This window comes from Amblyomma mixtum, chromosome 2 (genome assembly GCF_055824585.1).
Source record: "Amblyomma mixtum isolate Tamu chromosome 2, ASM5582458v1, whole genome shotgun sequence".
In the NCBI taxonomy this organism is placed as follows: domain Eukaryota; kingdom Metazoa; phylum Arthropoda; class Arachnida; order Ixodida; family Ixodidae; genus Amblyomma; species Amblyomma mixtum.
Window position 1 is genome coordinate 117,082,582 of NC_143013.1, and position 26,954 is coordinate 117,109,535.

Consider the following 26,954-nt stretch of genomic DNA (forward strand, 5'->3'; position numbering starts at 1 on the left):
CTTCGCAGTTAGAGAAAAATTCATCCTTGTTTGAGGTTCGATACCGGGAGCACCGCTTCACCGGAGCAGTCGCTCTACCAACTGAGCTAACTGGGACGGCAAGATTATCGCACAGCAAGAGCGAATTGATCAATAACTCTAAGTAGTTATGAACAGTTAACGACACAAAACTAATTAACGGGCGCTTAACTACTGTCTTTGCCAAAATCATTCTGAACCAGTGAATGTAACAAAGAAAACATTAGACCAGATCAGTGAAATTAAAGCAAAGGAGTAAAAACAACGCAGCATAAAACGCATTGAAAAGCACGAAAAGTGGAAATAAATAAGATAAGGCAGCGATGCCTTAGCGAACAAGTTCACAATACTGAATTGGATTGGATTCAGTGACACAATCTGATGACATAAGACGTTTCGCTCTCACATTGTGCACGATAGGAAAGAAGATGCATAGTGGGATAAGCGTCAGTTCATGCGCTTCACTTGATATGTGTGGTCATGTGTGGAAAGATAGGTGGTGGCAGAAAGAGCTCATCATGAAGGGAAGAACCGTGAGGCATACAGGTGGCAAATCGGTGCGTTCTATCCAGGTTCTTAATCCTCGTAGTTTGTGTCGAAACTCTGCTTTCGGTATGAACGCTTCGTAATCAGGCGCAAGATACAGAATACTATTGTTGTCAGGGGACCACTATGCAAGAAGCTGGCAGGTTAGCCGCAAAGCTTTGTCAACAGTCTTTATCCGCTTAAGCAACACTGAAGGACGTGATCGGTTGCTGGTGAAGCAGACACCGTGCTAGGCGGCGGAGTTCCCGCTCTTCGACACCTTTTGAAACGGCATGTAACGCCTTGCTTCCTTTTACGGCCTTTTAGATGTATTTTAATACAAATTCACTTATGCATAAAGGTATACACAGAGTGCAGAGAGAGGTGACGACTATCAAGACTACAACTGATAAATAACGCCGGAGCAGTCAAATCCCAGGTGTCAAGTTCATGAACAACAGCTGTTGGTTTTCGCCCTTTTGAATAAAGGTAGGATGCAAAGTACAAAGCGATCTAACGGAAGGCATGAACTTAGAACCATCAGTTAAAAAAACTGGCCTTCGGCCAGCACCAAACTTGTTCCTCGTCGTCCTAATATCTAAGCAAGTCTAAGCCCTCGCAGCGCAAATTACCAGCTGTTTGAGTCACTTAACAGCAGCTACCCTCTTTTCCGGTTTAGTACCGGTTCCACGAAGACACTGCACTTCGTGGAAGCTTGCACTTCACTCGTTACCGCATCTCGCCACGACAGCGTCACATCTCTTTTTTCGAAACCTTCCGAGCCTCTTGAGCCACGAAGATAATGAACTGTGCAAACCATTAGACCGGCTGAGGAAAGCTTACCGAGGAGCTGGCGAAGTCCATGATGTCCACAAGGTAGCCTTGGGTCTCTGCGAGTGCTTTCTTGCGCCTCCTTTTTTCTTCTCCTCGAGAGATCGGCGCGTGCCGAAGGCATGAGCCGAAAGCGCGAGCCAGTCTTCGTCATCTTCACTTGCGAGCTTTTGCCGAAGAGCTGCTTTGTGCCAGCCGCAAGTTCGAATGGTTAGCATCGATGTGTACTTCCACTTACCTTGGTAAATATATTTCTTTATTTACACAATACTGCAGACAAGCACTGCTCCAAGAGCGGCGTACAGAAAATATGGAAAGAACACAAAAAAGAAAGCCTCAAAAACACAACTGCGCACGACAAACCAACGCAGAACACTGCAAAGAAGACATAAGTATACAAGCCGAATACGTTGAGTATAAACTGGAGACGTCGTATTAGAAACACGTTGAATGATCGTTACAGGATACAGGGATTTGTCAAACCTTGATTACTCGATCCCGCATCTCTAAACTGCGGACAGGTAAGCTATTCCAATAGGTGACTGCACTGGAGAAAAGGGTCATTTCTTCAAGTCAGTCTGAGCAGATCCTGGGGTTTAAAATAGCGAATGAACGTGCCGGTTATGTAAGAGAACGTACGTATCCCAATTGTCTGTTTGGTTAAAATCAAATAGGTTAGAACTTAATGTCAGGAAAACAAAGTACATACTGTTTAGAGCCAAAAATAAGAAAGTTCCGAACAACTTCCAAATTCACTTCGAACAAGCTCCTATAACTCGTGTCAGCTCTACAATGTTCCTTGGAGTCATTTTTGAAGAACATTTACTCTGGACAGATCATGTAAACTACGTTTGCACTAAAATGGCTCGCTCTGTTGGTATCCTAAATAAATTTCGCACAATACTGCCTCGAAAATTCAAACTACAAATTTATTTCTCTCTAGTCTTTTCGCATGTACAATATTGTTTGTTGATCTGGGGAACGACTACCTCAACCAATCTTGTGAAAGTACTTACTTTACAAAAAAGAGCTGTACGAGCGATTGATAATTTACATTACAGTGAGAGCACAGGTCCTTCCTTCCTCAACCATAGACTGCTAACCATCACGGCGGCTTACCACAAGAAGCTTGCTGTTTATATCAGAAACCTTATGAAAGGAAACTGGCAGACTTTCGAGAGCACATATTTAATTGCCCAAACAGCATACAGTCTTAGGCACCCTCAATACCATGCATCAAAATCCCGTACAAACTATGGGTTCCAAAAACTAACTCACATAATTCCTCATACATTAAACACCTATCCATATTTAACAGAATTGTCGCTACAAAATATGTCCGAGGTCAGGTTTAGGAAAACTGTTCATGAATATTTTTGTTATAGCTAGTTGTGGTGTGTTTCTACCTAATCAGTTTTTGTCTTTGTTATGTTTTGATCTTAGTTTGTTGTGCTTAGCTCTATGCATGCTTGATCTCTGTTTCGTTGTCAATATATCCGCTGCTTTTCTAGTTTCTGTTACTTATGGAAACTTTGTACCATTGCCAAGTGCCACTTTGTTTTGTTTTTTTTTTACATGGGGAGGGCAGGCCTCTGTCAGGCGCTACTAGGCGCCTTTAGCTTGCTCTCCCTTGTTTGCAGTCTCTGTACTGGCCAAACAAAACCAATAAATGAAATGAAATGAAATGATTAGGGTCACGGCTAGGGTCATATAGAGGTTTTAATGCACTTCTTGAAAAGAAGCGTTTTTCAAAGAACAGTTTTTGAATAATCAAAAGTTATTGCGGGATTTCACGAGTTGTAAGTAAATGTACCCAACAATTTTGAAAGAAAGCATATTTGAGCAGGAAACCGTTTATGAACGCAATTCTTTCAATATAATGTAAGATTTCACTTTGACAATCTATACTGTACTGTTTCTCTATGAAATTTTTATACCCTCTCTGTAAGGACCCTCACACGAGGGTTGACAGTATTGATAAATAAATAAATAAATAAATATATGCGCAGATTATCCGACGGCAGCCTTGTATTTTTTTATTAACGTTATTGCTATCGTCAAAAGCGTTCCTCATTCTTTTTCTATGGCAGTTCTAACTGTTCGATGTGATTGACGGAAAGACTTTAAAAGAATTTGCTGCTTCTCAAAAGAATGCGCCAATGCATTCAATATTTCCATAAAAGTATCTTACAATCTTCCAATTTTAAAAATTTTTGTCTCAGAATGTTGGACATGTATTACTCTTCTCTCCTCATCCGCTGCTCCCTGCAATCGACTCATAGTCAGCCCGCCACGTGCCTAGCGTTTTCAGACCTTCTACGAGACGTCAGCCTGCGTCAGAGGTCTCCGTCACAACAGCCCTCCCCGCCTATCTTCCCTCTCTGCGCCTCGATTGAATCTCCATTTCAGGCTGCGACAGTCTCACACGTGTCCTAAGGCGTCGCACGCTTTCGCGAAACATTTTGCAATCATCGACCTCGCAAATCAAATACGATGACGCGACGATGTTCACATCCTCACCGGCAGTCGCTGAGAAATCGTCAGAGGACGGGCACAGTGTTCTGTTCAATCCTTTATAATCCCTTCGAAGGGATTTTGGTGAAGTGCCTTATTAATACATATTCCACTTTGTGTGCTTATTTATTCACACGTACACGCTCTTAAGAGGCTCTGGAAACTCGTCATAACACGTAAATAGCGAGCAGACTCGAACAATATCGATGATATACGGCTTCGAAGCCAAATTTTTAATCATTGCACCATCGTTCTTTTACCAAGCTTCGCGAAGTACATATGTGTTCCTGCTCAGAATTCCAATTTGCTGCTGATACGGATGCTTGGTGAAGCAACCGAGTGAGCTAAGACACTGGTTTTACATATGTAACCCCCACCAATCGGTTAGACCACAACCTTACCCTTGCATTTTTGTGACAGTATGAGACCATCGGCTAGTCTATGGATCTTGACATGCTTTCGCCCACGTGATTAAGCCTGGACATAATGTAATGGTCATACATGCACTTGCAGCTCGATAAATGAAACTAATACCGCCTCTTCCACCGCCTCTCGTTCACACAGAAGGAAAAAAAGGCATCACGTTTAAAGCAGCCTGATAGAAGACGGGACCAATAAATCTTTAACAAGAGCTAATTTTGTTGCGCTTCTTCCCGTCTAGAATTGTGGTTCCCAGCGAGAATGGTAAATAGAGACTCTGCTTATTTCGGAGGTCAAACACATGAATCCTGAAGCGCTTACTAAATAGCGCCAACAGACACACCTTGCAATAAATCCGGATAAACTAGACACAAAGAAACACTTTAGAACCACAGGCCTGCACTCTCGCATCTGGCAGTGAAAGCACCCTCCATCCCACTTCTCGTATTCTCCTTGAGGCGTCCCTTCCTGGCCGCCAAGACACCTCGGGCCGGAGGCTGTGCGACCCAAAAGAGGACATGATGCGTGCGCCCGGCTGCCGCCTTTTATTTCCTTATTTTCGCTTCGTCGGCGCGCCCATTGTGGCTGCCATTGTGCGCCGTTTTTCCGGGCCGCCTCCTCGTCGTAACGGCGCGTAATGAGGAAGCGGCGGGCGGCGGGGCGGGACTGCGCAGGAGCCACGCCACCGCCGCCGCCGGCGCCCGCCAACTTTCTTTCCAAGATGGCGGCCACCTCCGCGCCGGGCAGACGACCCGAAGACGTCTCGCGCGCGCTGGCGCGCTCACGTGCGCAGTGGCGCTCATCTTCCGGCGGGATGCTCGTGTAGTGTTAGTGCATTTACTAGCGGACAACGACAACGTCGCTGGTGTGTAGGTCACGGGCTGTGTCATGGAACGGAGAGACGGACTCAGGTAGGTGGCTGCTTCGGTCTTCCTTGCGCTTTAGTTCAGCAAGAGATGACGAAAGGTAAGACCCTTTATATAGCTCCTCATAGTCAGGCGTTCAATTTATTTCATTTTTATTTTCGCATACTGCAGCCCCAAACGGGCTAGAACATGAGTGTAGGAACAGAGGACCAGAATGCATAGTAACTAACCACAGTGAGAAGAAATCGGATAAGTTATAGTCAATTGCGCAGTATATTGTAGCAGTGCTCAGATTTATATTCAAGTAACTTGTCCTGGACGAGACACATTAATTACTTTACCAGTAACGACAACTGCAAGCAGGTTATCTCTGCTGTAATATTTTCAGCGTGCCATCCTTCCTTCTACTTGTCCTTTTAAGACACTAACATGCCCTAGAATCGAATACGCATCGTCAGTATGGGATCCTGCTCACATGAACCTAACCAGTTCTCCGGAAATTGTTCAAAATCATTCCACTCGCTTCATTATCTTTAATTAGAACCGAATAGCCAGTGTATGAGCCACGAAAAGTAGGATTGCGCTTCCGTCTTTATTATTTCGCCGTAAAATTTCGCATTTAACTTTTTTTGTAAATATTTTCTCAATCCCATACTTTACAGCACGCAAATTATTGATCCGTTCTATTCTTCCCGTCCGACTGGTCACATTCACAAAGTAATTGCCTGTCGTTATAAAAAAAAATTCAGTCATTTATCTCTCTTACGTCTTCCGTACGGTCCCACCTTCCCGCTGAAATTGTGTCGATGATAAACGATTTGTTCAGAATTATTTACCTAACATTGTATAATAACTTGTTTGTATAACCTTTTATTGCATTCTTATTGACTTTGACGTGGTAACCAGTCCCCTCTGTAATTACTTAGGCCCTGAGGATAAATGAATACCAAAAATTCCAAAACAAAAGAAACAAAATTAGTTCCAAATATCTGCAAGCACAGGGTGAAATTCATTGAGCGGAAAGGGGCGAGTAGTACATATAGCGAATTCCAACATTTCATAGTGCGAGGGAGAAAAACTGTCTTTGAACGTGTTTGTACGTTCATAAATAGGTGTGATGACAAACTTATGATGTCTCCTAGTTGATTATTACTTAGTGAAGGTGACGTACTCTTTACTACAGAGGCGACAAGATGAATGAATAATGCGTGGAGAAAGTTCAGGTTCATTTTACGATCTCAGATGCGAAGCTATGTTCAATGTGAACATGACTGATGTCGGCAACAATTTTTAGTCATGTGGACGGTAGACAAAACCACTGGCCCTCCTGTAGATCGCCTCAGCTGTTTCAATTTGCACTGATAATGATGATTCCGTATGATAATGCCGTAATCATGACAGCATGAGGTGGTTAAGGATGTTGTGCAATAGCATGTGCCATGCACAGCGTTAGTCAGTGCTTGATGAAAATAGACAAGTTTCTCAATAACTTTAGCACTAATGGAATCAGAGTGCTTCTAGCAGGACGAATTAGTGGTAGAATTGAGGTGGAGATATTAATATTCGAAATTTTTTTGCAGAGTATTGTCTTTAAAATCGTAGCTGAAAATAGGAAGCGCACGATTTATTAGTGAATGACAAGACGGCGGCTTCCCGGAAGATAATTTTCGTTTTTCATGTGTCACACCATCTGACACACATGGCGAATTATTGATTAAGGCAATGATTGTCAAGAGGAGGGTTAATTGCGGTATACAACAAACAGTCGTCTGCATATAGCCGGTTTTTAGATGGAATGTCCCTTGCAGATCAATTATATAATGTAAATTGCGATGGCCAAAGACCAATTTTTTAGGGGCGCTTGTAGATACATCTACTACAGAATAATTAACTGAGTTAAATCGTACAAATTAAGAAGATGAGACAGAAAACCTGCAATCCAGTTCACCATTTGAGGATTGTTAAGAACGGCGTTTAGTCTGCTCAAAGGTTTTGAATGAATCACCGTATCGAAAGCGTTGGAAATATCTATAAACATGGCATCAATTTTAAGACCCTTATGCAAGTTATTTGGTACGTCATGCGTGAACTCAATCAGTTGTGTTGTTGTGCTAAATCCATATCTCAATGCACACTGAATTTTAAGTACATTTCTATTTGATCCATAAAATTCTATACACTGTTTAAAATTACACGGTTTAGCATTATGCTTCGAGCTGTAAGATATACGCCGGTAGATAGACGCTTATTCCCTGACTTTTGTAATGAAAGGACCTTCGCCATATTCTGCGATGAAAAGACAACGCCGGGGACTAGTGATTTATTAAAAGAAAGAGTGAGAGAGCGTGAGGTTCACAAGAAACACAGAAAAAGGACACGAGTTCGGGTTGCCGTCCGGTCCGCCGCACTTTTTACGTCCAGGTTTAGCATACCAGGCTTAAAACTTCTTCTGAATGAATTCAGATATTGTTAACGAAGCTTTCTCGGTAAGTGCTTAAAAAAGAAGGAACTATATCGTTATCGCGAGTGAAAACTGACTAAAACTGTGTGCTGAAGGCGTTAGCAGTGATATTAAAGGATTCCCAATTGTTTCATTAGTAACTGAGGATAACGAAAGACAGTCGTCAGAATGTTGAATGGATCCCCACAATATACGGTGATTTTTTTTAACAAACCTGGAAGCTACACACAGTAGAAGAAGTCTTTAACTGACTTGGTTTCCACACGGAGTTTCTCTTTGCCTTACTGAGCCTAGCAATGTTCACAGGGCCCTGAGATCTCTTCAATGCCTCAACATTAGTGTCCAAGGAATGCTAGTGTTTTTTTTCTTTTCATGGAATAAAAAAAAAGAGTTCAGCACATGAAGTGACAATACCTTTGAAGTATGCGACAAGGATATTCACATGACAGTTTGTTCTAAGCATATGAAATGTTTTCAAACACTAGCTAATGCTTCAATCACATATACACCGTCAACATGACTGAAGTCACGATATTTGATAAGAACTAATGGTGATTTAGGAATAGTGCTCGGAACAGAAACAAAAAAATCGGAGGGAACACTTCAGTTCATCCTTAAGGGTCTGACGCGATAGGGTAATGAGTTAATTCCCATACATGCAGAAGGTCATTCTCTATTTTGCATTCATAGATCCCTGGTAGAGCATACCCCTCCTGGCCCAGTCGTGCAGTATCCGCAAATGCCCGGCGATGGCAGGTGCTCTCAGGGGTCGGCCTTATGCGGCCCAAGTTGCTCTTCCCTTAGCGACCAATCATTAATTTATCTGCCACCTGTCATGCTGGGCAGTGGACGATTTGAGATGACGCCGCAAGGTCACGTGACCTAGGTGGCGCACCTGCCTCGTAGCTTGCTCTCTGAGGACCACCTGCGAGAGCCATGCTCGTCATTTTTCGCGGACAACACCAACACCGGATTTTCTCGAGAATGCCGCCTTTAACTCTATCGCGTTAAAACACTCTTATGACCACACTCTTATGACCAGAAATGGCCTCTATTACTTCGGAACTGTAGCCATGCCTACGAAGCTTACGATGAGCGGCGCTGAGTCGTCTTGCGCACCCTGTCGTTTCGTTCTACAGCTGTATAACGATTCCCTTGACGCTGAAGAAGCTTTCAAACCGTGACGACTCAGTCAACCTTGTCGACGTTTTAAATAGAGCTTAATGACCTCGCTGCTCCTGGTCGCAGGTCCTTGCCGGATGATTGAATCTGTACTGCGACGAGCTGTTAGCAACAGCGTACTCGCATTTAGGTTTTGTCCCGCAGTATAAGTTAATTTTTTTGCTGCAGACTAATTTTGTGTCTGTTACTACGCCACAGGGTACTAACCACTGGGATACTATAGTGGTCTGAGCACTCTCATCGTATGCGGGGGGTGCGGGTGTCGACGCCAGCGCCGCCGTGCACCCACTGGTGATAAAATGTATACAAGCTTTACCTCCCCAGGTGGGAGGCTTTCTTTGGGGTTAGATGCTCGATAAATGTGTTCTTACTCCGCCTTGTGTTGAGGAAAAACACCTTGTGCCATGAGGCTCTTTGACCAAGCTTCCATTGCGCATTGCGCCATTAAAATCAACCATCAATATTAACATTCTAGAAGAATCTTACGGTCGCCGTTTTGATGAAAACTGCAGAAAGTGCCAACAGATTATCAATGTGATAGCATCTATGTTCTTGTCTAACAAAAAAAGATTGGCAGTAGCTTAGCTCAGCTATGCCACGATATACCTAGCGTGAGGTGAGGGCGAGGTGTGCAGATCTCGGTGGATGCCTAAACCAGAGGGAAGGCGCATAACTGCCCTCTTGGAACAGTGGACACCTCAACCATGCTTTAAGCTAAGTGGCGGTAGTGACAGGTGTGCGCTGCATGCGTTGGCATTGACAACGTTGAGCCAGAAACTGGGCGCTGAAGCCATAGGTCGTCGGCGTTCGTTGTGTTCATTGGCGTTGGCGATGACAACGTTTTACACTCCGGTCATTTTAAGGAAAGGAATGCAAGCGCGAGCAGCGAGGCACGCCAGCTGTGCATAGTGACGTCAATTGCTCCTCGCGCATGCGCAGCACAGCTCTCCAGGAGCCACGTGAAACTGCTCAACCTCGGCCAGTGTAGCTCACGCTACAAAAAATTTCCGGCTTCTCTGTCACGAACTTCCCTGGTTGGTCGAGAGAGATCACGTTACGTTGTGACTTCGTCACAACCTGACCAACGGAATGTAAGAAAACTGCGCATCGTGGCAAACGGCAGTTAATGATTGGCCGAGAGGGGTCACCTCACCTTGCGATGTCATGACAACTTGGCCACCATGGCAGGTGGCATCCTGTCCACCAGGTTGTGAGCAACCTGCACTCCCGTAGCACGAGGCAATGAAGTTAATTAAAATAAATTCAACGCAGTTGTTACATTCCTACTCCGGGGCTGCTCATTAGCCTGACGGGAACTCCGCAACAGCAACCTGTCTCTCAGGAACCGCACCGGCGGCTGTGTTTGATAGCCACCTGCCGGGGCAGGGGCGCAGCGCTGAACCGATGCGTCACTGCGCCAGTAGCGGTATGAGGACTCCCCGCCATCTATGAATGCGAATTGGAGGGTCATGGCATCAACTCCACGTGACCACCAGTGGGCCAGTCATAGGGTACTTCCAGATTTCATAACTACGAGGACCCTCTAAATTTGGAAGTTGACCCACCCCCCGAACATTCATAAGAACCCCAAAATTTCAGGAGTAGGCTTGCGGATGAAAAATGGATTAAGGTAGATTAGTCGGTGGATAAGTCGGGGTTATATAGTCACATTAGTACAATTCTATACGATAATCCAATGGAAGGCACTTATATTCTGGAAAGTGATGACTTCTGCATGCCATATAAGGCTTCTGCATGCCATATAATGAAACCGGCCCCAACCTGAGTTTTTGCGGGAAAAGCGCTAGTAGAACATTTCATAAACATTGTAGGCACCTTAGAAGGCAACCTCAACTCCATCACTTTTTCTTCGTGAAGAATGTGGTTAAGAAGGCCCCCAAGTTTTCAGTGCGCTACCACTTTTAGTGACATTTCCAGCACTTAGCTTGTCTGTTAGTCTGGAACATGTTTTGTTCAGGTTGCTCAAACGATCAGGTATATCTATTCTTCAAGTGTATTACCAACCTAGCCCTAGGAACTTTGGCTGCTCTCTCTCTCCCTCTCTCTCTCTCTCTCTCTCTCTCTCTCTATATATATATATATATATATATATATATATATATATATATATATATATATATACATATATATATATATAAACGTAATTCGGTTGACACACGGTAGAAAAACAACAACTTTATTCTAACGTTTCGACCCGGGTCTGGCCTTCGTCAGAGTCGAAACGTTAGAATAAAGTTGTTGTTTTTCTACCGTGTGTCAACCGAATTACGTTTATGTTCTACCGGATCCATCCGATCTTCACCCCCTTCTTATATATATATATATATATATATATATATATATATATATATAGGGAGAGAGAGAGAGAGAGAGAGATCGTGTCAGACGGCAGCTTAATTATGCGAGGCTGCCCTGGGTCGCAGCCCAACCTAAGCAACCCATGTCCCACCGATGGCAGCACCTAGGAGGGTAGGAGGGCAGTGGCGCATCGCTTGACTGCTGCACTACTGCGTCAGGAGTGGTAGATTCCCAGAAGATTCCCCAGAAGATTCCCAGGGATCTATAAATGGTATAGAATGACCAATTCCGAACTTGTGGACATTAAACCTATTATCGCAACCCGAACAACTGCCATCCGTTAATGCTGCATCTGAACAACGGAACCGAAGTGAAAACCGAACTGCTAGCGCACCCAGTTCGCATCTTTCCTAACTACGCAAATTAACCATGATTTTTTTTTCACAAGCTGGCAGTGTATGTAATCACCCAATAAGATGAAAGAAGGTGCTCTAACGTGTCTGAGCGTCTTTTCTAATTCGGGCGCTCTTCCTAATTGCTCTAAGGAGTAACAGTGCAAATGATTACTGGAGGCTGCACATAGGTACAGTCTGCCAAAAGTAACCAGGCTGCATGATTTTGCTTCTCATTCATATAGTAGAGCCCTCACGGCTTCTGTTAAGATCAAAAAGTTCTTTGAAGGTGAGGACAGGGGTACTTCTTACCATATAGACGTTTAGAGTTTGAGGGCTGGGATAATAGCTTTAATATATACGACTGAGAAGTAAACCGGAAGGGGGAATTAAGGAATAGTTACTCAGAGATCTCATATCACTAATGTTCCCGTTACAGATGGTAAGTGTCTGATGTAATTTATTTCTCCCTTTTCCCATTTTTTCTTCCCCTCTTCTCGCCTTTTGCTACCATCTTTCCTTTATCGCGTGCATTAGTTACGGACATAGTATTCATGACATCTGTCCATACTGCACCTAGCGACAGGTCACTATTACCACTCGTTCATGTGAAGTAGTGGTACACGTAACCACCAGATGTCCGAAGCACTGCTCGTAATGCCTCCCTGCTCTGCCCCATGGAAAGAGGGGGGGGGGGGGGGCGGTGCCATGTGACAAGTGGGCCGCCGCTTGACGTGTACTGGCGTGCACTCCACAGCACAGCTCCTTTCTGTACTCCACAGCCGCGCGGTTTCCGAAGGAAGAGGTTATAGGCAAAATGCTTTGCTTCAAAACTCCTAGCGTAACGTCTTTTTCGGAATTCTATGTACCGACATACTGTAGAGACTGGAAGAGAAAGACGAGGAGCGATCGCGGCGCGATGTGCCATTCAGCCCGAGGACATCATCATCATCATCATCGACAATGACGTTGCTGCTGGCGGACCTGCCTGCTTTAGTGCCCCTGCTTTCACCTGTTCTCGCCGCCGGCCTGTATGTCAAGCCGTGACATTTGATGGAGGTTCCGGGTGGCGCATCTCATGCAGCGCATCCCGCCTCATAATTCGAGCCCGGTACTTAGTCCTGGCCGTCGAGTTTTCTTGGAGCAGCCCTCAGAAACTGAGATTCGCGCTAGCCGACGTCAGCAAGGCCAAGAGCCAGAATTCAGACTCTTACCCGAGGGATCGAGTACATCTAGGGCCAACGTCATCATGGCGTCCCAGTCACAACAAACCGACACCGCGACTGCGCCGAGGATCCTCTGCGTGCCAGTCACCCCAAGATCTGTCGCCGCGTTCCATGGCGATGGCCTTGGCGATGTTGAAGACAGGGTCCAGCACTCTGAACGGGTAGCTCCACATAACGGGTGGACACCCGACCAATCCCTGCAGAACCTATGCTTCTCCTTGGATGCCACAGCGAAATACTGCTTTGCTAACATGATGGGAGATGTACAAGAGCGAATTGGTACCCACGTTCGCGAACCAGCACCGGCGACAGCATGCTGAAGATCTGCTCCATGCTCTTAGCCAGGGTCTCACCGAAATCGTCAGGAACTTCGTCAATGACGTGCTGCGTCTGAGCGCTGACCCTCGGGCTACTGAAGAGAAAAAGGTGCGGGTTTTGTTGAGGGGTGTCTGGAATGACATCTTTGGAGGCCTTTTCCGCAATCCTCCGCTTACAATAGCCGGCGACCAACATCGAGCACGCAATAGCGAAGGGAACCAGTCACTTTAAACGACTGAGCGCCCTTCCTGTCGTCTCAAGTATTGCCTCGTCTGACCTGGGCGGTGTTGACCTCGCCTAATTTCGCGAAATAATCCCCGAAGTAGTCCGCGAGGATCTGAAAAAACTCTTCCCAGCTCCTAGACAGCCTGCATCTGTCTTCATCGCGTCGGCTCTTCGGAAATAACTTCGACAGACGCTGGCGCCAGAAGACGTGCCAAATTGTGACTGCAGCCGACCCACTAGCTCTGAGCTATGCCGCTTCCGTTGGTCATCCGCCTCCTATCCATCGCCAGTACCAGAGCGCTGCCGCTTCCGGCTCTCGACGCCGCGAGTTCTTGCCCCAGTCTGATACACGGCTGGGAACGCTGGGCCGCAGGATGACCGACATCTGTATAACTGCAGGCCGGCGACCGCTGTGTTTCCCATGCGGTGAGCCTGACCACACGTATCGCTGCTGTCCGTACCGCCAACTCGGCCTAAGAGGTTTCAACCGGACTGATCCATGCTCCCGTTACAGTGAACAGCGCCGCGAGGTACAAGACTACCTTCGACGGTTTCCATCGCTGGTATCAGCTCCACCTCGCACCTTGTGGTCGCCGCCACCTCGCCGCCCACCATCCCCTTCTCGCGGGTCCCACCGTGAGAGCCTTTCGCCACTTCGGTGAAACTGAGTACGGCGACGCCTGGAGGTGGCGTTGCCGGAGTCGCACGAAGCAAAGAACCTCCGCCTACGTTGGAATGTCCCAGTTCGACCGATGGCATCCTTGGAAGCGCAAACCGTTTAGTGGCCTCTAGCAATGTAAACGTTCTAATCGACGGGCGCGACATAACGGTGCTTGTCGACATCGGCACCGATTACTTGGTCCTCAGCGGCAGTTTCTCTCTGCGTCTTCACAAGGTTACCACCCAGTGGGACGGCCCTCCCATACGTACCGGCGGCGGCCACCTCGTAAACCCTGTTGGCAAGTGCACTGCCCGCGTCGAGATTCACGGTGAGTCATGCCCCGCCACATTCGTGATATTGGAGAATTGCTCTAAGGATGTTATTTTTTGGCATGGACTTTCTCCATGAATATGGCGCCGTAATCGACGTAGGGCTCAACAGGCTGACCCACCGCGCACGTTCTTCATCACCAATACCACCCGAGGCCACCCGCGCTGCGATGAAAGTTGACGCCTACCATGTTCACTTGCCGCCGTTGCCGACAGTTTTCCAGCCTGTCCAAGCCGATAAAACCGCATGTGGCGAAGGCTTTCTAGAAGAAAATGTCCAGTTGCTACTTACGCGTGTACGTCAATGATGTTGCGCGAGGGATCGTAAATTCTCTGCGACGGCGTGCCAGCATCTTCGTGATCAATTTCAGGAACGAGCAGCAGCACCTGACGAAAGGGTTAGTTATAGCCAAAATGGACCAACTTAGTGACGTTCGCGAAGCTGTTGCGCTGCCTGAGGAGGCATCCCCGCCCAGGTCACGAGACCCAACAGCGTTGCCCCTGGACATCGATCCCAAACTTGAGCCTTCCCAAACACGCGAACTGCTCTCTCTTTTGCGTCGGGACAACGACCATTTCGCGACGACATCCCGAGTTTGCCAGACGCCTGTTGGCAAGCATAGAATTATTGTCAATGCCGGAACGCACCCGATTCGCCAACCGGCGCACCGCGTTTCCTTGAAGGAATGCGAAACCATACAGGCGCAAATGCGCGATATGATAAACGACGGCGTCTTCCAGCCATCCACTAGTCCGTGGTCCGCACTGCTCAAGAAAAAAGAAGAGACCCTTTGATTTTGCGTACATTACCGGCGACTCAATAACGTGGCCAAGAAGGATGTGTATCCACTGTCTCGCATCGACGACACCCTCGACCGACTCCGCCATGCCCGCGATTTTTGTCCATACACTTCAAGAGTGGGTACAGGCAGATTGAACTGGATGAGCGCGACCGAGAGAAGACTGCATTTATAACACCGGATTCATGTACGAGTTTAAGGTAATTCCGTTTGACTTGTGTACAGCGACCGCGATATTTCAACAAGTAATGGACACTGTGCTCGCCGGACTGAAGTGGCAGACGTGCCTCGTGTATCTGGATGACGTTGTCATCTTCTCAAGCACTGAAGCAGTTATTCAAGTTGTTCTGAACGCCGGCCTCACGCTCAAGCCTTCGAAGTGCCGGTCCGCATACAGTGAGTTGATGTTCCTAAAGGGCATCTCGTCAGCCAGATCAGCCAGCTGTGAAGCCAGATCCTGAGAAAACGGCTGCCGTCGCGTCCTTCCCTCCACCATCGGACAAGAAGACTGCCCGAAGCTTTCTCAGTCTCTGCGCGTACTTCAGACGTTTCGTTCGGAACTTTGCCCAGATCGCGGCGCCACTTTACCGCCTTACGAAGGATTGTGTCGCCTTTGAGTGGGCCGAAAAGCAGCAACAGCATTTCGCCAATTAAAACTCGCCCTTACAGCACCCGACCATACTAGGCCATTTTGATCAAGACGTCTACACTGAACTCCACACGGACGCCAGCAACAAAGGACTGGGCAGAGTGCTTGTGTAATTCCAGGACTGCGCTTAGCGGGTTATTGCGTATGCCAGCCCAGCTGTTTCGAAGGCGGAGAGCAATTACTCGACAACTCAAAAAGGGTGCCTCGCTGTCATCTGGGCCACCACCAAATTCTAGCCCTATCTGTACGGTCGCCCTTTTCGTGCCGTCCCCGACGAACATTCGCTGTGCTGGATCGCCAATCTGAAGTATCTCGCAGGCCGCCTTTTTCAGTAGAGTTTTCGGCGACAGGAGTACGACGTAATCGTCATCTACGAATCCGGCCGCAAACATCATGATGCTGACTGCTTGTCTCGAGCTCCCGCGGGGCCGATTCCAGGAGGCGAAAATGACGACGAGGACAACTTCCTTGGGCACTGGACACGACAGATTTGGCTGCTCGGCAACGTAATGATCCTCAGATTGGTCAGCTGATGGCGCTTTTGGAAGGCCACGAAGAGGCGGTGCCCCGCGTTTTCCTGCGTATTCTGCCTACGTTCAGGATTATGCACGGTGTTTTGTACAAGCAGAATTTCGACAGCAGTCCGAAGTCGTGGCTCCTTGTTGTGCCCGATCACCTGCGCACCGAGGTTGCCGAAGCTTGTCACGACGGTCCCGCAGCTGGTCACCTTGGCTACAGCCGGACACTTTCACGTATTCGAGAAAGGTACTACTGGCCGGAAGTTCCTACGTACATCCGTCACTACATAAGAACTTGTCGAGAGGGCCAAAGGCAGAAACCACCGCCCACACGACCAGCTGGTCTTCTCCAGTCTCGGGCCACCACCTGCTTCGTTCCACACAATCGAATGGATTTTCTCGGCCCATTTACAACTTCACAGTCGGGTACACATTATCATAGCAACGGACTACCTAATGCGATACGCGGAGTCTCGAGCACTTCCGTCGCGCAAAGGCTGTTGAGGCAGCCCAATTTTTTATTGAGTGTATTGGGCTCCATCACGGTGTTCCTACCGTTTTGATCACTGGCCGGGGTGCCGCGTTTCTGGGATAGCTCACACAGGAGATCATCCCTCTCAGCTGCACCAGCCAACGCCGAACTACTGCAAACCATCTGCAAACCAATGGGCTGAAGGAGAGGATGATAAAGATTATGGCCGACAGTTGATTCAACAAAATACTTGGGTATAATATATGACCCGCATTTAGACTGGCGGCCACACATTAGAAGCATTGCGCTTAAGGGTGAGCGTGCCCTTGGCCGGTTGGTGAGGATAAGCAACAAAAAATTCGGTATGCGACGAGACACCCTACTACTTCTTTATAAGATCTATGTACGGCCAATCCTCGGATTCGGCTCCGTTCTCTTTTCTGGGTGCCCAAAGTACAAGCGTGAACCCCTGTTTGTTATGGAGCGACGCGCTCTGCGCCTTTGCTTAGGTCTGCCTAAATCAGTAGCTAATGCTGTGTTGTACTTGGAGGCGCGAATATCTGATCTCAATTCCCGGTTTGAGCTTATCACTGTGCGGACATTTTTAAGGTCTTTGGAGCCTGTTCCTGGATTGGCTAACCCTATATTTACATCGAACCCAACTCTCTTCTTTGATACTCCCTGGCCTCGGTATAAGCTCCCTCAAGTGGTGTTCACTAACTCCCTGCTGTCAAATATTTCTGTATCAATGAGATCTATAGTACTAGTCAACCACAGGCGCGCTGACACGGCAGTCTTCTTTGACAACACCCTCCCAAAGAATGCTAAGAACCTGCCCGCCAATATGTTAAATGGGCTCATAGAGGAGTACCTAGACAATTTTCCTAACCATATTGCCGTCTATACAGATGCCTCCCAACAAAATGAAAAGGCCGCTATTGGTATTTACTCAAGGGCTCTTGATTGGAGCTACTCATTTCGGGCCCTTGACTATACCCCTATTTTTGTAGCTGAGTTTCTGGCCATTGAGTTGGCCTTAATAAGGATTCCCTGCAGTATCACTCGGGTTATTATACTCTCAGACAACCTTTCTGTTTTGGCAGCGCTCGCAACCTCGAGTGATACTCCTATGAGCCGTTCCCTTCAATTTTTTATTCCTCCACATGTTTCAGAAGTTCGCTTTCACTGGGTCCCTGGGCACTGTGGCATTGTTTCTAATGAGAGGGCTGATTTTTTAGCAAAGTCTGCCCTTGGTGGTCCTATTGTCCCTTTCGTCCCAAATACTGTTCACTTGACTCTAGCACGCTTTCAGCGATTCCAGCGTTTCCACACCTTGAGGCATGAGCCTCTCCTCGCTGCAGCGGATTTTCAACACCTGGCATTTCCTTGGAGTCTGCGGATGTGCAGTTCGAGGCAATGTGAGGTGTCCATGACCCTTTTGCGCTGCAGGATACTGCGGCTAAATCTTTATTTATGCCTATCGGGGCTTTCGATATCCAACCTTTGTGAGTCTTGTGGCGAAATTGAGTCTATAGAACATTTTTTCCTCTCCTGCCGGCGGCTCGCTGCTCTCCGTAGAATTTACTTGGAGATCCCCTCGCTCGGCTTGGGCTTCCTCTATCTATTCCGATTCTCTTATCCTTCGGGGCAAGCGCCAAGGGTTATGCCCTGAAACCAGTGTTCGATTCTATTCACGATTATATAATTTCATCTGGTAGATTCCTCTGCTAGAATGTGAATTCACCTATTTTCTTTCTCCGTATTTTTTGTTTTGTACAAATTCTAGCTCTGCGTCCCAAATTTTAGATTTAAATATATTCCATTCCCTGCACATGAGTGCGTTTGTATCCGCTATGCACCCTGGCCAATCCCCCGCCGTGGGTATGTGCCATTCAGCCCGAGGACATCATCATCATCATCATCGCTATGTACGTGGACGTCGCTAATCGCAGTCGGAACGAGGTACTGCCCTACGTTACATTCACATATAATACCGCAAGCACTTTTATTTTTATTTCTTTTCAAAGCCCTTTCTAAGGTATGTCCAGGAGACGGCAGATATATCCCATTCCCGCTGGTACATGGCAGACAGCTAACCACGATGCTTGATGCTATGATGCCGCACGAGCCGCCTGTCGATGTAGTCGACGATGCCCGACTAGTCTGCGAGCGCGCGGAGGAAGCTCGACAACTCGCTAGACTTCGCATCTAACCCCGACACCATACCGACGCGAGTTGGTACAATCTCCGTCAACGTGGCGTTCATTTTTACTCTGCAGACAAGGCCTGGTGGTCGAAGCCAGTCTGCCGTCGAGGTCTCTCCAATAAACTCGTGAAGCGCTACTTCGGCCCGTATGCGGTTCGCATCGATGAACTTAACTACGAGGTGCTGCCGTAAGGAACGCGACCGTCATATCGTCGTTGCCCCGCCCTGAAATTGTCTACCAAGTCCGGCTTAACCCGTATTACACGCGATGATTGCCTGCCCCCTAAATGATTTCCCACTGCCTTTTACATCGGCCAGCAGGACTTGCTAGTTTTCCTCCATAGTTTTTTGCTATCGGGTTAGCATCGGGACGATGCTTCTTTATAAGGGAAAGTAGAGTAGTGTGACGTTCCGTGCGTGAGCTACCAGGGCCCATATCTTCGGCGGAATCTCTGTGCTCAACCGTCCTACTCCCTTGTCTCCCCTTAAACGGTCCGCGTTCGGCGGCGCCGCGTTGACGGAGCCCCAGCGGCGGCAAGCCACTGAAGGGGTACAATGGTACAAAGGCGCCGGCGGGAGGGAAAGCCAGCCCAATTAGGCTGCCTGGCCGTACAAGGACACAGGAGAGGCTGACAACCCGACAAGAGAAGAAAGCTGCCGGCGGGAGACAAACGGCATTCCAACGAGGGAGGTCGGGGGGCCGCAGGCGCCGCCGTGGAAAGGAGGAAGAAAGAAACATTCCAGTCGGGAAGACAGGAGATCGGGCGTGGCCGGCGGGGAGATATAGCTGGGGAGTGCGGACGAAAGGCACGCGCAGGACGAGATCGGAGACGAAAAAGGGTCCTTCAGCGCCGAAGCCGGACGGCGCGCAGCTTCTGCCAGGAACCGACGGATCGCAACTCCGGAGAACCTCCATCGCCCCCATGACGGCGTCGCCACGTAAGCTCGGGCACCCCAGCCTCTGATGTACAATGTATAATTATTGATTACATCATTTTGTTTAAAGTGAGCCATATGGTGTCTTCTTGCCTCTCCGTCCCGTGTGGACCTGCGCATTATGTGGGGTCGTCACAGTAGCGACTGAAAGAGAAAGACGAGGAGCGACCGACGACGACGCTGCTGCTGGCGGAACTCCCTCCTTTCGTGGCCCTGTCTTCACCTGTTCTCGCCGCCAGCCTGTACGTCAAGCCGCGACAATATCCATTGATTAAGATAGCTACAAATTATCTAATTACAACCAGTTGCCTGACTGCATTAGTAATGAGGTCAGGTATTGAAATTTAGTTTTTGAATCACCTGTTTTCCGAAGTCGGCCACCACACGTGTAATTATGCCAGAAAAGCCAATTACTCCTCGAAAGGACTTCTTTTAGTAGTTGCGGGTATCGCTGAAGCTATTGACAGGACAATCACCACGAAAAGCAAGTAATTTGTTTCCGTGTTTGTGAACTGAAGTAAGCATGGAAGTAAGCATGGCATGAAGTAAGCATAGCCTTTTTCTTGATAGCTTTGGAAGGCCGCATTAAATCGGCTATCTAACCTTTCTACAGTGAAAGCTGAATGAGCTTCGTTTAAGCCACTTGGGGAGTGCATCAGAAGGCGTAACGTGTTACGCGTAACGTTACGAGTAACGCGTTCACTGTCCCTCTCCACGCGCTGCCATGCTTGGAAAATATATGGCCACAGTGGCCCAAACTTGGCAGCACAGTACACATGATTTGCAGAGACTTCTCATGATGCGATGGTTGCTGTTGTTGCTACTGAAGGAAGAAAAAGAAGAAAATTATTGGGGCACCTGCACAATTCTTATCATCTGTAAATACGAGAGCATCTGTATCACTTCTCAGTGGGCACCTTAACCGCACTGTTTGCTCCCCTGCCGTTTTTCTGCGACAACGTTGCCAACACCACCGCCGTAATGACATTACCGTCTGAAACGCCGCTAATTCCAACCAGCTTTCACTGAATAATGCGCTAAGCCGGGAAGCTTAGCTCAACTAATTTTTCCTTATTTATTTTCTTGACGCAGCGACATTAAATACTACGAGGTCTTGGGCGCTTTTAAAACCGCTCTTCTAGGCACAGCCATGCAAAACTGCTGTCCAACGCCCATAGCAGGCATGCTGCAGTCACTCTTGCAGGGTTGAAAGAGTGACTGCCTACCTAACTGGTATTCATTTCTTTTTTGTTTAACTGAAAAAGAACTACAAGTAAGACAAGGAAACAAGAGAGAGAGACACCACCGCGCTTGTGACTTGTGTTTTTGCCTTCTTTGCTCTGCATTTTTTATTTGAACAAGAAAGTCGGCAGGGACCAGGTACAAACAACCCATGCCTTAAAAGTTACGTACACGCGTTTACTACCTTGGATGTTCCACTGGCTGGGAAAATGTGCGTCGTCTTCACTCGCCATTTCTTATTCCCAAAGAAGCGACATCCTTAATTTCTCCTCTACACCGACTGTTGCAGAGCCACCCCGCCCCACCGCGCTTGGCCATGTCGCGTGATCTTACGGCGTGTCGCACGTCTTCAACGAATCAGAGAATTTTATTACAGACGGCACCGGACGATGCCGGACGGTACCGGATTTCTTCTCCGATTAAGGTTTGAATGCAATCGCGTTAAAAATATCGGTGTGCAGTGCAGTGTTAGTGCGCGTTTAAAGAACACCACTTGGGTAAAATTATTCTGGAGCCCTGTGCTACACTGTCTTTCATAGCCCCATGTGCAGCCTAAAGACAAGACTTCGATCCCGGCCGCGGCGGTCGCATTTCGATGGAGGTGGAATGCTAGAGGCCCGTGTAATGTGCGATGTCAGTGCATGTTAAAGAACCCCAGGTTGCCGAAAAAGCCTTTCATTACGGCGTCCCTCATGGCCTGCGTCGCTTTGGGACGTTAAACCCTATAAAACTAAAACACGTAATGGATTTGCAACTTCGGGACGTCAACCCCCCCCCCCCCTCACACAAACACACACACGCACACACACAGATCGATTTTCATTATAAATTAGCCACAAGACAAGCACAGACTAACAACTCGGGGTTGTCAGTCTGCGCTTGTCCTGTTTGCTTCTTGTCTTCTTGTGTCCCGTCCTTTGCCCAGTTTTTAAGTTTATAGAATGCCATCTAACTAGCCCCCGTCGCAATCTTCTGGATTCGATTTTCTTTGCCGGTACACCCTCAGTAGCACAAACGGGGCTCTGAATTGCGGGCCCTTGTGGGCCCGGCACGGGCAGCCCACGGGGGCCCGATGGGGGATATGTGCGGGATTTGCAATTCGGCATCGCGCGGGACCCACAAGTGCAGCCCAGCGGTCTTGCTGCATAGCACCAGCAGGGGACCCTTATGGTCTGCATGCATAAAAACGATAAAGAAGGCTTTCCTCGGTCCCTTGTGGGACCCAGATGGGCAGTAATGGGCTTCTCAGAGGAGACCTGCACGGGAGCTAAGTTGACAGTGCAGCTGTGGCCCACTTGGGCAGCCCCATGCCAGGTCCACATGGGCGATCCCATGCCAGGCACACAGGCAAAACCGTCCACTTTCGCTTCTCAACTGGTTTTGCTTGGAACGATCGCTCCCAGGCCCCATTTCTTCTCCCGATTAGAGACGCCGATTGCTGTGCGTCGCAGTCATTCTTCTACCGATTATAGACCCTTAGATGCGCGCTATCTTTTGCCCATCGGACCAAAAACACGCGCTGTGATGCAGGCCGGGAGAGGTCTATGGACAGTCGCGGGTATTAAGTGACAGCGTAAGGAGCTCGTTCTGCCGAAATCCCGGCTTGGCCCGTCGTCAGTCGGCAAAAATCCCACCATTCCTGTAACCAGAAAATAGAAAAAGAAAATAGCGGTCACTTGTGTTCGAACCGAGCCCCACCGCTCCAGGTGGGCACGCAACGCATATGCCACGAAGGGTTTCCTTTTTTTTTTTTGTTCTTTATTGTCCGTAGGCCACGAAAGGTCATTGGTTCATGAGTGTTTGAGGAGCACTCAGTGAACGCCTTATGGGGTGTATGACTTAGTAACGTGTGTTTTGGATGTGTTATGATCTTACAGTAGTGAAAAAAACAAATATTAATATGCTAATTATTCCTCAGAAATAGCACGGAATGAAAACGCCGTGTTATGGTGCTTCATTGTACTGAAATGAATCGTGTGTATGAGTATGAAGTGGCGTCGTATGTATGCCATGCCCTGTAACTTGGATAGTGGTTGATTATAGGTAATCGATAATTGTGATTGTAATAAACGATCGTGATCGGTAATGTGATTGTGGATTGGTAATCGCTAAGAAATAAGAGAGAAAAGGGGGAAAAGGGAGGAAAAGGAAGAGAGGGCGCTGCCGAGAATCTCACGGAGTGGAAGCTGTACGTCACATGGCTTAAAAAGAAAAAAATACGCACAAAACAAGACAGGACGAACGAGAAGACACGGACACGGTCACATGACGCCTGGCCCTGTGCATGGGCAATGCTCAGTATTGTGAATATGTAAATCACCTCTTTGGTATTTGAATCAATAATCTTTTGTAATTCTACATCGTAACATTGTTCCATCAATGGTGTGAGGCTGCTGCTATAAATTAAAAGCCCGGACGATTCCAATACCTGCGTGGTCATCCTCCTTTATATACGGCACATTCCGCAGCATCGATGCGAGTTGTTTGTTCGGGGCCTTGAGGCGCTCCCCCTCAAGACGCTTCTCGCTGATTCCTCGCGCTCGTATACAGCATATGCCTCTGTAAAGAAAGAATACAAACAATAAAACTAATTCCAATCATGTTACCATGAAGGACAAGACATTTCAGTATGCAAATGAGCGAAAATTTTGCGATATTTTGTCCCTCTACGCTGCAGAATCGACAAATGGCTGTTTAAAGAAAGACCTGAACTGTTCGAAAGATTCCGTTGACGCCGAGCACATAACCAAGGCGTAGACAGTAGTTATAAAACAGAGTGATTTCAAGTGGGTACCTACGCGCTAGCACCACGCCGTGGCCGTCATAAAATCCTTCTTCCTCAACGTGGCTTTCACCTCTCAAACGTCAGTCAGTATTATTGTTCACCACTCACGTCTTTCGGAGCAAACTCCATCACTAAGACGGCAACGATAGGGTTCCACTATCCTTGCACTCGACGTCCGCGTAGGACGGCATTGTCATCTTCGATCGTGGATTGTTTAATGAAACACAGGGAAATGCGCAAAACTGTGTATGAAACAAAGTGAACGAGGGCGAGCGAGTCATAGCGCATGTTTTCACTCCGCGGCCACCGATGTAAAGCAGAAAAAATGCAATGCGATGTGCGCAAAAGAAGCACTAAAAAATTCCGTTTTTTTCGTTATTACTAAGTTCAAACAGCAGCTCTTCAAAAGAGTGAAACATGCAAGGTCTTGCTATTTAGATGCGCTTAGCTCTTTTACGTCCGATGAAGGATATGCAGGCATGCTAAATGTGAGAATGTCAGCTCTTCCCGTGTACAACTAATATACCTGAGACTGTCGATAGGCGTTGCCCGGCATCTAGCTAATGGCGCATCACGTTTCGGCATTGTGAAACCCAAAGTACTCTGCGCAAGACTTACGAAGGCTGCAGGCAGAAATATACTAGCTGTTTGCCCACACAAAGCCGCCTTGGTTTTGTCAAGGTGCTGCACGGCAAACCCCTATTGCGGTTGCCCGCAATTCACCGTCATGCGGCCCGCGCCTTTCATGCACACACTGCATGTTTCGCCACTGCGCAGCCCATGCTTAGCCCTTTTCTACCAGATATGAAGGAAACAGGCGGGGAAGATGTCGGAATGGCAAATGTGCTCATGTCCAGCCCATGTATTTTCTGCTCAGGACCCATGTAGGCTACAGACGGGATTACGGGTGTTAGCCCACACAAAGCCGAATTGGCTCCGTCAGGGTGCTGCACGGGCAGCTTCTATTGGGGGTACCCGCACTTGACCATCATGAAGCCCCATCTTTTATGCACACGAACTGCATGCACCACATGCTTAGCCCTTTCGTACCCGATTTAGGACACGAGCGGAGAAGACGTGCGAATGGCAAATGTGCCCATGCCCAGACCATGCGGGACCGCCGCAGGTGTTGCTCAGACAGCTCAAACTGCATGCCTATAACGCTTCGCCACTGTGAAGCCCAAAGTTTAGGTCCTGTATTTTCTCGACTGAAGGCTGGAATACTAGCACTTTGCCCACCCAAATCCACTGCAGCTCCCTCAGGGTGATGTACGGGCATCCCCTTTTGGGGTTACCCGCACTTCACCATAACAGAGCCCCCATCTTTGCTGCAGGTATCTACAGTGGGATTTAGGTGGGCTGCTCAGTCAGAGCCCATGCCTAACCTTCGAGAGCCCCACTCAAGCATGATGTGGGCAGCCCAAGCGATTTGTGCCAACACTGCACCCACCGGGGACCCATGTAGGTTTACTGGAGGCTGCCACCAGCCCTCATTGCCCATTTGGGACCCGCATGGGCCCGCCCCCTTGTGCTACTGGGGACGGTTTGATTTGAGAGTCCGTCCGTCCGTCCGTCCGTCCGTCCGGTCCGTCCGGTCCGTACGGACGGACGGAGACGGACGGACGGACGGACGGACGGACGGACGGACGGACGGACGGACGGACGGACGGACGGACGGACGGACGGACGGACGGACGGACGGACGGACGGATGGATGGATGGATGGATGGATGGATGGATGGATGGATGGATGGATGGATGGATGGATGGATGGATGGATGGATGGATGGATGGATGGATGGATGGATGGATGGATGGATGGATGGATGGATGGATGGATGGATGGATGGATGGATGGATGGATGGATGGATGGATGGGTGGATGGATGGATGGATGGATGGATGGATGGATGGATGGATGGATGGATGGATGGATGGATGGATGGATGGATGGATGGATGGATGGATGGATGGATGGACGGACGGACGGACGGACGGACGGACGGACGGACGGACGGACGGACGGACGGACGGACGGACGGACGGACGGACGGATGGATGGATGGATGGATGGATGGATGGATGGATGGATGGATGGATGGATGGATGGATGGATGGATGGATGGATGGATGGATGGATGGATGGATGGATGGATGGATGGATGGATGGATGGATGGATGGATGGATGGATGGATGGATGGATGGATGGATGGATGGATGGAGTAAATGCAGGTAAATCCTCATTTTTACTCCATTATTCCCTCATGGGAGTAAAATGGTGGCCAGTCCACCTTTTTACTCCACACACATGGAGTAAATGTTATCAAAAATGGAGTAAAGAGGGTGGCCGCCACCATTTATACTCCCTTTTGGGTATATTTTTGTTTACAGTGTGTTATCGTCCAATTTCTTCAGGCGTTCTTCATATAGTGTTTTACTCTGAGCTTCTCGTGCTTCGAACGATGCCCAGCCCATATCACCCTGTACTACCCCGTTTGCGATTTTGCCGTGAGCACCTAGTTCTAATCTTCCAACAATCTCTTATTTGCTTCTAATCTCGACTGAACTTCTGCCCTTAAGCACAGAACCACATTCCTGAAAGTAGGACCTGGCATCATTGCTCCTTTCAAATACATCTCAGTACTTCATATTTTTGTACCCACCCAATGCCGTGCGCTTAATTATCCCAGCATCTCTTCACCCTTCGACACTAAGAACTCTTCGTGCTTTTTCTGTACATGTGTGCTTCGTTTACCCATACCCCGAGATATTTGTATTCGGCCACTCTGGGTATTTCATGCTTTATATTATGAGCACCTGATCAGTTGTATCGTTGGAAATCATAAATCATACCTCACTTAGTTGCGCTACAACTGAAACCTAGAGCGTCTCCTTCGTCTCCACAATGATTAACCCGAGTTTGCAAATCTTCCTGCCCGCCTGCTAACAGTACAATATCGTCCGCATACATTAAATCCGAGAGCCGCTGCTCAAGTACAATTCCGCCCAATCTGTACGACAGATTATAACCTAGATTACTTTCTTGTAGCCTTCTTTC

The 26,954-nt window shown here is 48.0% G+C and overlaps 2 protein-coding genes across 2 annotated transcripts in view; one reads left to right on the forward strand and one right to left on the reverse strand.

Annotated features, from left to right (window-relative positions):
• LOC149360689 (endothelin-converting enzyme 1-like) overlaps window positions 1-13,682 on the reverse strand; it is a 51,489-nt gene extending 37,807 nt beyond the window's left edge. The window contains exons 1-2 of the mRNA XM_089567895.1: window positions 13,591-13,682; window positions 13,042-13,166 (exon numbers count right to left, since the gene is read on the reverse strand). Coding sequence (XP_089424021.1) covers window positions 13,042-13,166; window positions 13,591-13,682 — 217 coding nt within the window. The remainder of the gene's footprint in view (window positions 1-13,041; window positions 13,167-13,590) is intronic.
• LOC149360690 (sulfotransferase 1C2-like) overlaps window positions 4,974-26,954 on the forward strand; it is a 77,473-nt gene continuing 55,492 nt past the window's right edge. The window contains exon 1 of the mRNA XM_089572455.1: window positions 4,974-5,219. The gene's annotated coding sequence lies outside the window, so the exon portion shown is untranslated. The remainder of the gene's footprint in view (window positions 5,220-26,954) is intronic.